General features: G+C 42.9%; 1 protein-coding gene across 1 annotated transcript in view; it reads left to right on the forward strand.

Moving 5' to 3' along the window:
* The window catches only part of cdh23 (cadherin-related 23), a 710459-nt gene that overhangs the window by 373003 nt on the left and 323837 nt on the right, over nt 1-13619 (forward strand). The window contains 2 exon segments of the mRNA XM_052041602.1: nt 1025-1089; nt 12853-13090. Coding sequence (XP_051897562.1) covers nt 1025-1089; nt 12853-13090 — 303 coding nt within the window.

Raw genomic sequence — 13619 nt, forward strand, 5'->3', positions numbered from 1 at the left:
TCACCAGCGCCTCTACTTCCTCAGGAGGCTAAAGAAATTTGGTTTGTCCCCTTTGACACTCACCAACTTTTATCGATGCACCATAGAAAGCATCCTATCTGAATGCATCACGGCTTGGTACGGCAACTGCTCTGCCCAGGACCGCAAGAAACTGCAGAGTTGTGGACACAGCCCAGTGCATCACGGACACCCACCTTCCCTCCTTGGACTCTGTCTTTACCTCTCGCTGTCTTGGTGAAGCAGCCAGCATAATCAAAGACCCGGGTCATTCTTTCTTCTCTCCTCTTCCATCAGGTAGAAGATACAGGAGCCTTGAGGGCACGTACCACCAGATTTAAGGACAGTTTCTACCCACTGTGATAAGACTATTGAACAGTTCCCTTATACAATGAGATGGACTCTGACCTCATGATCTACCTTGTTGTGACCTTGCACTTTATTGCACTGCACTTTCTCTGTAGCTGTGACACTTTACTGTTATTGTTTTTACCTGTACTACCTCAATGCAATCTGTACTAACCCAATGTAACTGCACTGTATAATGAATTGACCTGTACGATTGGTATGCAAGACAAGTTTTCACTGTACCTCGTACAAGTGACAATAATAAACCAACACAATACAGCAGTATCAGTTAACTTGAATCATCTACCTTTATCTGTGAATTTGTTCCATCATCTGATGTGAGAGAGAGAGAAATAGAGACAAAGATCTTGTTTTTCTAACTTTGGGCGATACTTCTAAAGTTTGTTCTTCTGTTCCTTCCCCTGATTGTCCATGTTAACTCCATGATTCCAAGCTTACCTGTGCTGTTCCTTGTTCCCCAGTCTTCCCTAGTTCGGCAAAGGTAATGTTTGTCACTTGATAGCCTGACTGGAAGGAATGTTCCTGTTTGAATGAGCTCTGTTAGTATATTATTAGCAAAATGTTAACCAAGTGAGTGACAGTCACTGCTTGCCTAAAATCGGTGGCTATTGGACTTGTGTCTTCTATTAATTTTATATTTCAATGTTCTTTTCTTCAGGCAACAGATAATGACATTGGAAGCTACGGAAACATCCATTATTTCTTCAGTGATGACCCTGACAGGTAGGAACTAGCCCTGGGTAATAAGCATTTCCAAATGTTTGCCTGTATACACGGATAGTGTCAACTAGTTATGAAATATTTGCTGAAAAATACAATGCATTAAGTCTTCTAAATCTCTCAAAGCATTAGAGCATCTGCTAAGGAAAGGTTGAGGTTGGACTGAATCTACAGGAGTTTTGTATCTTTATTCTCTCCCGGTTAAGTCTTGCGGAGTTTCCGTAACATCCAACCCATATGTCGTGGCCAGTCACCTACCCTTTCTCCACCCTCCACCAGACTCTCTTCTTAACTGGGCTTCTGAGTGGACACATGGGTTTCAATCTGCAAGACTGTACAGCCTATTGAGTCGGAGACTATGATTTCAGTCAAAGGCAGCTGGCAAATTAAGCTGCAATCTTACGCCATTTCTGAGGGAGAGTACATTGTTGGAGATCTTGCCCTGTTAGCCGAGCCATTGTGCCTCTGAACTGCCTGTTAAGGAGAATATAAAAAGATCTCGTGGTACATTCTTAGAAGAAGATCAGGACGTCATCCAGGTGTCCTGGCCAACAATCATCCCTCATGCACTGCTGCCAGAATAGATCAACTATCACTTGGTTGTTGCTCTGTGCAAATTGGCAGTCAGGTAAGCAATAGTGACTGTACTTCAGAAGTAATTCTTTGTTCAAGTGCTTTAAAGTATCGTGAGGGAGTTAAAAAGTCCTATATAAATACATGTATTCCTTCTAATGAATGAAGAGCATTGATTAAAATGATCTCTTGGGAGTGATTTCTCTCTCTATCTGTCTTGTATCCTGTTGTGGTGTTTGTATAGTTGTGTTTTTAATAGGGCATTTTCAACCTAACTTGGATACAAGTGAAATCTGAAATTGGTTTTAGGCAGGCAATGTAAAGAAAATCCCAGCTGCTAAAATGCAAAAAAAAGTATCCATGTTGTTCCACTTTGGATATAAGTGGAAAATTTTACTTGAGAAAAAGTCAGTTGGGCATTTGTTTCCCTTTGAGCTGCAAGGTGGGTATCGGAGGGTGTGACGCAGGAGGGCGTCAATCCTGCTATCAGTTAGTTACCTTAAGTTTTGCTTTTACTGAGAGTAACGTGCAACCAGTATTGAAGTGCCATCACTAGTAAAGACGGTACAGGAACAAGCTCCCACAAACAACAAGGTGATCTCAATCAGGTAATTTGTTTTTAGTGATGCTAACAGAGGAATAGATATTGACCAAGATCCCAGAGATAACTTCTCTAATTTTCTTTGAAATAGTGCTGCCAAATCTCTGTGTCTACTTAAGAAGGCACATTGGTCCTTCATCTTACAGCTCATGCAAGAGGTGGTGTCTCCACCAATGCAGCACTCCCTCAGTACTGAAGCAGGGGTAGGATTTCAGCCCCTTTTACTTGGGAATGTAAATGAACCAACTGAGTCTCGGTTGAAGAGTATGTTCATATTCGGTGACTGTTGTAATAGCCAATAAGTGGAGTTTATTTCTAATAAACGTAGAGTTACTCAACAATTAGCAGTTGTGTAGTGCACTGCAAATGAATGATGTGCACAGCTGCAGATCACAGTTGATTCTTGTAGGTGAACAAGTTTGATTTACTGTCTGCATGCGTAAAGATGAAAGAGAGGCTTGCATTTAAATAGCATTTTTCATCCGCATTACAGAATATACCAAGGAGTCAATAAAGTGCTTTTGAAGTGTAGCTAAAGTTGCAGTGTTGGATATGTAACAGTCAATTTATTTGCTGTCTTGTGTCCCTTAAAGAGCATTGCAATAAGGACATCATGAGTTTAGTTAGAGATAAATATTTTCTGTGATACCAGGATTAATTCCCTTGCCTTCAGTGTAATGGAATCTTTTGCATTGCTCTAGAGAGCAGCTGCGACCTCAGTTTAATACCTCACTTGATAGATGATGCCACTGCTACACCCCTTCAGCACTGCATGAGGGAGTTGGCCAAGAATCCCTGGAGTGGATCTTGAACCCAATGATTTGAACCCTCTGAACTACAGCTGGCATGACTCTGAGTTGTGTAATCCCGACTGGTAACTGATAATCCCAGTAACTACAACAGGCTCCAGCACGGTGAAGGTGACTTGGTGATACTCAAGGAGATTTCCCCCAGTAGGTGAGGTAGGTGAGAGACCTAACTCGAGCTCAATGTGATGGGAGGACAGATTCCCTTCGTGGTTATTCCACAGCTCTGGTCCAATTTCGCCCCTTTCTCAACGTTTGGAATTCTTGAACAACGTAGTGGCAAAGCTAAGAGAGCCACTCGTGCTGTCAGCGTAGAGTTTGCACATTCTCCCCGTGGCTGTATGGATTTCCCTTGGGTGCTCCAGTTTCCTCCCACATCCCAAAAACATGTGGGTTGGTAGGTTAATTGACCTTAGTGTGTAGATAAGTGTTAGAATCTGGAGGGAATTGATGGGAAATGGGAATGTGGGGAGAATAAAATGGGTTAGGGTGGGATTAATAAAAAAAATAGATGCTTGAATGGTGCGGAAGGGTCTGTTTCTGTGCCGTATCTTTCTGTGACTCTCGATACTGAGCACTAACCAGTGACACGTCCCTTTGAGCATGGATGGCAGTCACACTGAAATACCCTGCTGCCGCTGTCAAGCTTCACACCTGAATGGTGTACAAAAGGATAAACTTTTGATGGCAGCTCCCAATTACAGAGCCAGCACCCAACCTGAGTGCTGACATTTTCAAGGGAAAGGATGTGGAAGAAATTCATTAGCAAGGCCGAGACATGGAGTAGCACGGACCAGGTGTGGAGGAGCTGTGAACGATCAAGAATTTATTTCCAACTTGAACAAAAGTTGGAGAAAATCTTTTCACATGAGAGATTAAATAAATAGGTGAGAAGTAGAAATGTAAAAACATGCAACAAATGGAATTAGAATGGACAGTTCCTTTTTAAATATAATTTGAACAGATTCTGGTGTTGCAAATTCTAATATGTGTAATCATTTATGCATTTCTAGCATTGTGCAAATGTACTTCCCAGTTTCTTCTGTGCTTCACATTGAATGGAGTCCAGTAATGTGATAAAGCACATCAATTACAATGTAATGTGGAAATAATGAAAAAAACAATTTTATTCAAATCCACATTTGCCCAGACCACATTGTGAAACATAAAAGTTAATTTATTTTACTGTGACGATATTGCACACGCATCACATTTCATTAGATTGTTGCCCAAACATTTAAATATGTTTTGCTGTAAAGTAACGTCATTGATCTTGTTCCACAGCCGTCTTCTAACATTTAGCACAAGATGCTTGATGTCCTTGTAAACCTATCACTTTAATGGGACAAGTGCTTTATTAATGTTTGCAGGCCAACACCACCAGTGACACATTGGGTTTCTTGGCCCACTCCAGAGATCTGAACACACAGATCTAAGCTGACTCTCCGCTGCAGTACTGAGGGAGTGCGGCACTGTTGTAGGTGCCGCACTGTCGCAGGTGCCATCTCCTGCATTGTGCTGTCTCCTGCAGAGTGATTTCAAAGAAAATTAGGGCAATTCTCCCAGGAGTCCCAGCCAATATTTATCCCCTAATCAATCACTTAAACCAGATTATCTGATCAAGATCATGTGAGAGCTTGCTGTGCTAGCAATGGAATTTCTGCATTCAGAGTTGAAACCATACCACAGTGTGCAAGTGCCATCTGAAGCTCTGAAGGGAGCATCGAGAGTCAGTGAGTTCGAGACTCTTTTCAGATGCTCATAATGTCGACTAACACTTCAGTGCAGTACTGAGAGAGTGCTACATTGTCAGAGGTACAATACACAAAAATCTGGAAGAACTCAGTGGGTCAGGCAGCGTCTATGGAGGGAAACAGACAGTCGACGTTTCAGGTCGAGACCCTTCATTTGGACTGAAAGATAGAGGGGAGATAGCCAGTATAAAAAGGCGGAGGGAAAGGGTGGGATGACATGGGATGTTACATTCACCTCCCTCCCTCGATTCCATGCTCAACCTTCCTTTCCTATCAGATTCCATCATCTTCAGCCTTTTGTTACTTCCATCCATCACCTCCCAGCTTCTGGCATGACTCCCACTCTCCTCTCCTCCATCCACCTATCACTCCGCTCACCTGGATCCACGTATCACTTGCCAATTCTTGTCCCACCGTTTCCCTCCACCTTTTTATACCGGCTCTCTTCCCCCTATCTTTCAGTCCAGATGAAGGGTCTTGACCTGAAACACCCACTGTCCATTCCCCTCCATAGATGCTGCCTGAACCCCTGAATTCCTCAGCATTCTGTCTGTTGCTCCAAATTCTAGCATCTGCAGTCTCTTGCATCTCCAAGGTCAGAGGTGCCATCATTTGAGGGGTAAGTCCTGGCCAAATCACTGGGATAACATCCCTGCTTTTTGTAATCTAGCCTTTGGATCTTTTATATTCACCTGGGATATATCAAAACAGCTGCCATTAAAAACCTCATTTCAGAAACAATGGTATTAGTGTTGCTTTAAGATGTCAAAAATCCTTCATATTATTATTGATAACCCATTTTCCGTGCTTTATTGTTTTTATTATCCTCTCAGGTGATCTACTTCTTATGCTACTTCCATTTTAATTGGTATCCTCCCATGCAACAGTTAAGGATCAGGATAGTCCTTAACTGTCCTTTTAAATAGACTATAAAAGGAGCCTGGCAGTGAGTTTAAGGCAGTAATTCAATTCTGCAGATAGTGATGGTCATAAACTCCTCAAGCTTTGTTTTTATGATATCTTGTGAGGAAGTGGACAGATTAAATGCCGCCAACCATCTCTTTTTCTCCTGTCTATTTCACTGTTAAGTATGGGGTACAGTAATGGCAATTCAGATCTCTCATTTGAATAGCCTAAGGGATTAAGTTTATATATAAAAAAAATGGTTCATCTCTGACTGAGATGACAAATGGTTTTCTTGGAATGCCAAGGATTTATTTAATAGCACTTGGGGCAATTATCACAGGTCATTACAAACTCATAATTTTCCCTTTTTCTGTGTTTTATTTGGTTCAATATTGGTTTGGTGGCAGTTAATATTTATTGAAAAGGAACTCATCCATTTCTTTCTTGACAGGCTTGAGAATGTTGATCGTGTTGGTTTCGTTGTCAAATTTTCCCATGTGTTTCAATTTGCATAATGCAAATATGTAAATCATATTTTAATGTCATTAATATGGTCTGATCACAAGAAAGATTAATCAGTTGTTAATGATTGGCTTTCTTTCTTGAATCGTAGAAATGCAGTTTATAAACTAATTTCCTAGAAATGACTGCAAAATTCCTTGTTATTAATTAAGCTAGAGTAATAATTTTTAAAATAGGAATCTCAGCCTGTTAACCAGAATGATTCTCCACTCCTCCCCCACCAACCATAACCTCCACAATTGCCTCCAACGAAAAAATGCCACAGTCCATAAATTTTCAAACCAGGATCATCCCAGGATGATTGAGTACCGATAGGTTGATCAACTAATTATTTCAAACCTCAAGCATAGTGCCTCTCTTAATTAATCATAATGAACATTACAAATATTTATTAGCTGCTCCCTGTGCTGGGAAATGGGATTGGTACAGATGGGTACTTGATGGTTGTCATGGACATGGTAGACCAAAGGGCCTGTTTCTGTGCTGTATTACTCAATGCAGGACTGCACCACAGAGACATCTTGCTCATCTACATTCTGCTGTTATTCACTTTGCAGATTCAGAGATGGGTTGAAACTTCTTCATCTCTGGCTGCGACCAAGTTGTGATTATTCATGCACTTGAGTCTTATTTATGAACTTCAGGCTCACTTCCCACAGCTTACAGATTGGGAAGTAGCACTGAGGTTAATGAGACAGTAAAGCAGGCAAACCGAGCACAGTCATTCCTTTCCAGGGGAATAGCCCTGTAGAGCAAAGCAGTTAACCTGGACCTGCTGAGAACTTCAGTTAGAACGCACCTGGAATATTGTAGTCTCCATATTATAAGACATGGAGGGATTTAATAAAAGTGTGTGTGTGGGGGGAGACGGCGGGGGGGGGGGTGGGGGGAACATTATGGGGATAACCCCAGCACTGCGAGATTTGTCTATTGGAACAAGTAACAGAAACTGGGGCTCCATTTCTGAGGAGAGGAACGTGCTTGTAAATAAATTGTTTGGATGGGATCAATGTGGAGGTTTCCCTCTGTGTATGTTGGATTCCAGACCAGAGCCCTTGATATAAAATAGGAATGAATTCAGAAGAAGCTCCTTCACCCAGGAATTTGCTGCCTTAAAGAGCAGCTGAGGCAAATGTCATAGGCTCATTTGAACTGAAGCTGGAATAATACATGAGGAGGGGAAAGGACCTGTCGGTGGTTAATTAAGAGGGAAGGAAGAAGCTCTTGTAAACTATGAACCTGATGGGTGAGTTGGGCCAAATGTCTTGCTTCAGTAGCTAACATCCAGAAAGATGTATTTAGTGCAGAGTCCTTACAGTAAACTCAAATTTTTAAACTCTGGCATCCTTGGGTTAAATGGATAGGCTGACCTTCTTCCTTCAACTCTTGGTAGTTTTTCCTTTTGAGCCAAGCTACTTTGTCCTTGTGTAGCAGAGTGAGCATGGCAGGTTGTCCTCTCCTGGTCACTGGAAAGTCCATGGTGACCTCCCTGAGTCTAAGTACTAAATTTCTTGCTGCTTGACACAGAATCGTGACCCAGTTATGGAGTGCGACATGGGGCATTAAATCTATAGTATTTCTGGCCTTTTGTATTTTTTTAAGTTAATTTACAGGATGTGGATGTCACTGGCAAGGCCAACATTTATTGCCTATTCCTTACTGCTCTTGAGGAAGTAGTGGTGAATCACCTTCCTAAACAGGTCTTGTCCTTCTGGTGAAGGTGATCCCCCATTTATACTGTTGGGAGTTCGGGAATTTGGACCTAGTGATGAAGGAACGGCGATGTAGTTCCAAGTCAGGATAGTGTGTGACTTGGATGAGAACCTGTGGGTGGCGGTGTTCCAAGCACCTGCTGCCCCTATCCTTCTTGCTGGTAAATCTGGGAGATGCTGCTGGAGTAGCCTTGCTAACTCCAACTGTGCATCTTTATACATCCTGTCTGAATAAAAATACCACAGGAAAACTGTGGAGATCCAGCGAGTAAATATGAATTAGAACCATAGAACAATACAGCGGGAGTCTTTTGGTGGCCTGTATGGAGTAATTCGTATCTTGGCTTTGCTCCACTTACCTTTTAACTCCTTATGCACCACCCTTTATTAAGACTTTTATGTAATACTTTTACAAGATTGATTTTGACTTCTAAGTGTCGGAATGAATACCAGAGCTAAGGCTGGAGCTGATAGCAAGGATAATGGAGACCCTCAACTCACTTTGGAAGCTATCTCTAAATTGGATAAAAAGCTTGACCAGAGATTTGCCACTTTGGAAAAGCTGTTAAAAGATATGGAAGACAGGCAGACCACACTTATAGAAAAATACAGCACAATACAGGCCCTTCGGCCCACCATGTTGTGCTGACCTTCAAACCACTCCTAAGACTATCTAACCCCTTCCTCCCACATATCCCTCTATCTTAAATTCCTCCATATGCTTATCTAACAATCTCTTGAACGAGTTGAAACAGACTTGTCAGACCTCTCGGGTGGATGTAAAAGATACCCAAGTAGAATTTTGCAGAAGGTCAGAGTTCTCTCTGATGTCCAGGCCCACATTTAATTTTCACCCAACAACGTAAAAACAGGTTATCTGATCATCATCATGTTGGAGCTTGCTGTACTTAAGTGGGCTGCCACATTTCCTACATTAGAATAGTGAAATTTGCTGCCTTAATGAGTCATTGAAGCAAATATCACAGGTTCACTTAAACCTAAGCTGGATAAATACACAGGGGGAAAGGAACAGAAGGAAATGTCAATGGGTTAATGAAGTGAGTAGGATGCCCCTTAGACTCTGAATCTGAAGGGTCAGTTGGGCCAAATGCCTTGCTTCAGTGAGTTACACCCAGGAAGATGTATTTTGATGTGTTTAAGTGTAGAGTCTTTGGAATAAGCTACATTTTTAAAACCTTGATGTCCTTGTATTAAGTGGACAGGCTGACATCCCTCCATTGGGATAATGGTGACTTCACTTCAAAAACACATTATTGGCTATAAAGCACTTTAGAATGTCATGAAAAGCGTCACCTAAAAGAAGTCTGTCTATCCAAACCCTCCAAGGAATAGAACAGGATTCACCCACCATATTATGTATGGAGCCTGCAACAGCACTTTAAATGCTGTTGTGTACATTGACAAGCAAACCATTATACGAAACATCCTCACGCTTACTGGTGCATGCAGACATTGGTTATGTGTGCAAAATTAATTTTGGTGTTCAAGGAACTTTTCCAACTGCCTATTTAATGCATTCCCTTGGCACTTAACAGAGTATCTTTAAGAAACAGGAGTGGCAGGAGGCTATTCAGCCCTTAATTCTGCTGTTCCATCATTCAATTATTGGCCACTCCTCTATCGTAGTTCTACCTTCCTGCATAGCCCCCAATCCCTTTCATGTTCAAACATCTATTGATCTCAGGTGAATGGGCTCAGCTACTCAGCATCTATAACCTGCTGAGGTACAGAATTTCAAAGGTTAGCAACTCTCTGAGGGAAAATATATCTGCTCATTGTCAATCCTAAAATGGCTGGCCCCTTACCTGAGACTCTGGCACCTTGTTCTTGTCTCTCTGGACAGAAGAACCAGCCTTTCAATGTCCACCCCTTCAAGCCTTGTTAAAAAAAATTGTGTTTCAGTGCGTGAGAATCTGTAGAATTTCTTTGTCACCCATTTTTCTATGAATACACAGCCTGGGGCTGGAGAAAGGCATTAACACCTCATGCATTTGTATGAAATGACTTTCTTCTCTATTTGAACACTGATGTTAACACATTTATTTTAAATGGCTAGAAAAACAGCTCAGTCCAAAGGCACCAAGGTTTTTTATTTGCTTACATTGCACTGTATAATCACAAAGTCGCCACAGTGCAGAAGGAAGACATTTGGCCTACAAAGTCTTTACCACCTCTACATAAGAGTGATTCATCTAGTTCCATTCCTCCTCCTCCTCCCCAAAGCCCTGCAAATTCCTTCTACTCAAATACACAGGCAGCTCCCTTTCAAATGCTACAGTTAAGTCTCCCTCCACTACTACCCCTGGCCATGCACTCCAGACCGCATTCACTCAGCAGGGATGAGAAGTTTGTTCTCGCATAGAATATAGAACAGTACAGCACAGGAACAGGCCCTTCGGCCCACGATGTTGTGCTGAACTAATTAAACTAGTAATTAAATGCCTAACTAAACTAATCCCTTCTGCCTACACAATATCCATATCCCTCTATTCTCTGCACATTCATGTGCCTATCTAAGAGCTTCTTAAAACCTCTATCGTATTTGCCTCCACCACCACCCCAGGCAGCGCATTCCAGGCACTCACCACTCTGCGTGGGGGAAAAAAACTTGCCCCGCACATCTCCTTTGAACTTGCCCCCTCTCACCTTAAATGCATGTCCTCTAGTATTAGACATTTCGACCTGGGAAAAAGATACCGGCTGTCTACTCGATCTATGCTTCTCGTAATCTGATAAACCTCTATCAGGTCTCCCGTCAGCCTCCGTCGCTCCAGAGAAAACATCCCAAGTTTGTCCAACCTCTCCTTTTAGCACATGCCCTCTAATCCAGGCAGCATGCTGGTAAACCTCTTCTGCACCCTCTCCAAAATCTCCACATCCTTCGTATAATGGAGCAACCAGAATTGAATACAATACTCCAAATGTAGCCTAACTAGAGTTTTATAAAGCTGCCACATAACTCTTGACTCAGCTCCTCAACTAATGCATGCCATACGCCGCCTTCACCCTCTTTACATCAACCTGTGCAGTCACTTTCAGGATGTTGCGGACTTGGACCCCAAGATCACTCGGTATATCAACACTGTTAAGGGTCTTGCCATGTACTGTAACTTTACATTTGATCTCCCAAAGTGCAACACCTCACATTTGGCTGTATTAAACGCCATCTCCCATTTCTCTGCCCATATCTGCAACTGATCTATATACGGCTGTATTCTTTGGCAGTTTTCTACACTATCCACAACACCACCAATCTTTGTGTCGTCTGCCAATTTACTAACCCACCATCTACATTTTCATCCGAACAGCAGAGGTCCCAGTACAGATCCCTGCAGACCACAAGTCACAAACCTCCAGTTTAGACTAAGTCCCCTCAACCACTACTCTCTGTCTTCTATGGGCAAGCCAATACTGTATCCAAATGGCCAAGTCATCGTGGATCCCATGCATCTTAATCTTCCGGATGAGCCTCCCGTGAGGGACCTTGTCAAATGCCTTACTCAAATCCATGTAGATAACATCCACAGCTCTACCTTCATCAGTCACCCTTTGTGGTCTGTGGTATAATCCCATAAGAGTGATCGCACCTTTCTTATTTTTGAGTTCTACCCATATAGACTCAGTGGATGAGCCCTCCATTATTTCCCCTCTGAGTGCAGCTGTGATATTGTTCCTGATTAATAGTGCAACTCCCCCCACCCCCATCTTTTATAAAACATCGAACCCCTGCAACACTAAGCATCCAGTCCTGTCTCTCTCTCTCTCTCTCTCAACCTAATCTCTGTAATTTGGTTCTTTTACCAATCACCTTAATTCTATGCCCCCTGGTTCTTGGCCCCTCTCTCAATGGGAACAGTTTCTCTCCATCTCCTCTGCCAATATCCTTCATGATCTTAAGTGCCTCAGTTGGATCCCCTTGCAACCTCCTCTGTTCTAAAGCCCCTCATGCCTGGAATTGTCTTAGTAAATCTCTTCTCTGTGGCTGAACCAATGTTTCATAAAGGCACATCGTGACTTCCTTGTTCTTTTAATCTCTGCTCAGGATACAGTATGCTTTTTTGAGCCACTTTCCTAATTTGCCCTACCACTTCCAATGACCCCAGATCTCACCACTTCGCACCCTTTTTAAGTTGTGCCACCTTGTTTGCATTGCTGCTTCTCATTCTTCCTACCAGTTTTTGGCAGTAAATTGCCCCCTGTATGCCCATTCCACCAGCCTCTTGTATCTCTTTGAAGTTTGATACTGTCCACCTCACAGTTCCCTGCACCTTCAAGGATGTGATAATCTAAACGGGTTTGCCTTTTTTGCTTATTCCTCAGTAGTTCACACAAATGTGAAACGCCACCATTGTTTCTCCTCCATAGTCTTTGACAGTCCTTAGGATCTGGGATGACTTGGTTCCATTCTGGAAGTCAAATAACATGGATACAGTCCTTGTAGACCAGCAACCTGCCAACCACCATTTTTTTTGTGTGGCTTCCAAAGTAGCTAATGAGAGCAATATGGAAACCACAGACTCAGCGGAGGGCAGGCAGATGGGTAGTTTGTGAGTTGACCCACTCCTTCCACCACTTACGCAGGGTATTTCTACTTTGCTGCGTCACATAGATGTACTTATGTTGCACTTAAGCAGAAGCGTGTACCCAAATATGGAGAACAATATTATAATGAGCTGTCATCATCTTATGGAATTATACAGCACATTGTAACATGATGTCCCAACTCCTGTACTCACTGAGCTGACAAAGGCATGTGTGCTGAACACCTTCACCATCTACTTGTGTTGCCACTCTTGTTTAACTCAGTATCACCTGTCTTGTTTCTTTGTTTTAAACCTTGCTGCAATAGAACTTTCTTTGCTGTTCGGCAGGTTTGCAATTGACAAGGATACTGGCAGGATAACGCTGATCAGGAGTCTGGACTTCGAGACAACGCGGCGGTACACTTTAACCCTAATAGCCAAAGATGGTGGTGGAGAGGAGACCACTGGCCGCCTGCGCATTAACGTGCTGGATGTCAACGACAACGTCCCCACCTTTCAGAAGGAGACGTACCTGGGAACAATTCGAGAGAATGAGGCAGCTCCAGTGCAGGTGGTCCGAGTCCGAGTGAGTAGATTCATTGCGTCAGCTCTGTTGTGACGGCGACACTGCTCCATGCGCAGCACATTCCCAGGTTGCCTGATAGGACCTTGTCTCATCCCTCCCCTTGCAGTGGGACACCTCATTAGCTGGTGGCTTTGATGGAGGGGTTCTGTGTACGTCCTCAGATGTGATGGGTGAATTCTCTCCCCTCCTCTTCTGAATTCCAAATCTTTCCCTCGCAAACCCACCACCAACAAAAAAGAGAAAGCACAAAGCCATAAAACGGAGCAAATAATCTTAAGAGTTATAAAGCACAGAAACAGGCCCTTCGGCCCACGAAATCTGTGCCAGCCATCAAGCACCCATTTGCACTAATTCTACACTAATACCATTTATTTATTTCGCCCCCCCCCCATTCCCATCTACTCCCCTCCTCCCCTTAGCTACCACCACTGTTCTACCCGCTTGGGGGCAATTTACAGTGGATAATTAACCTACCAACCTGCACGTTTTTAGGATGTGGGAGGAAACTGGAGCACCTGGAAGAAAGCCA

This window comes from Pristis pectinata, chromosome 30, assembly GCF_009764475.1.
Source record: "Pristis pectinata isolate sPriPec2 chromosome 30, sPriPec2.1.pri, whole genome shotgun sequence".
Taxonomy (NCBI): Eukaryota; Metazoa; Chordata; class Chondrichthyes; order Rhinopristiformes; family Pristidae; genus Pristis; species Pristis pectinata.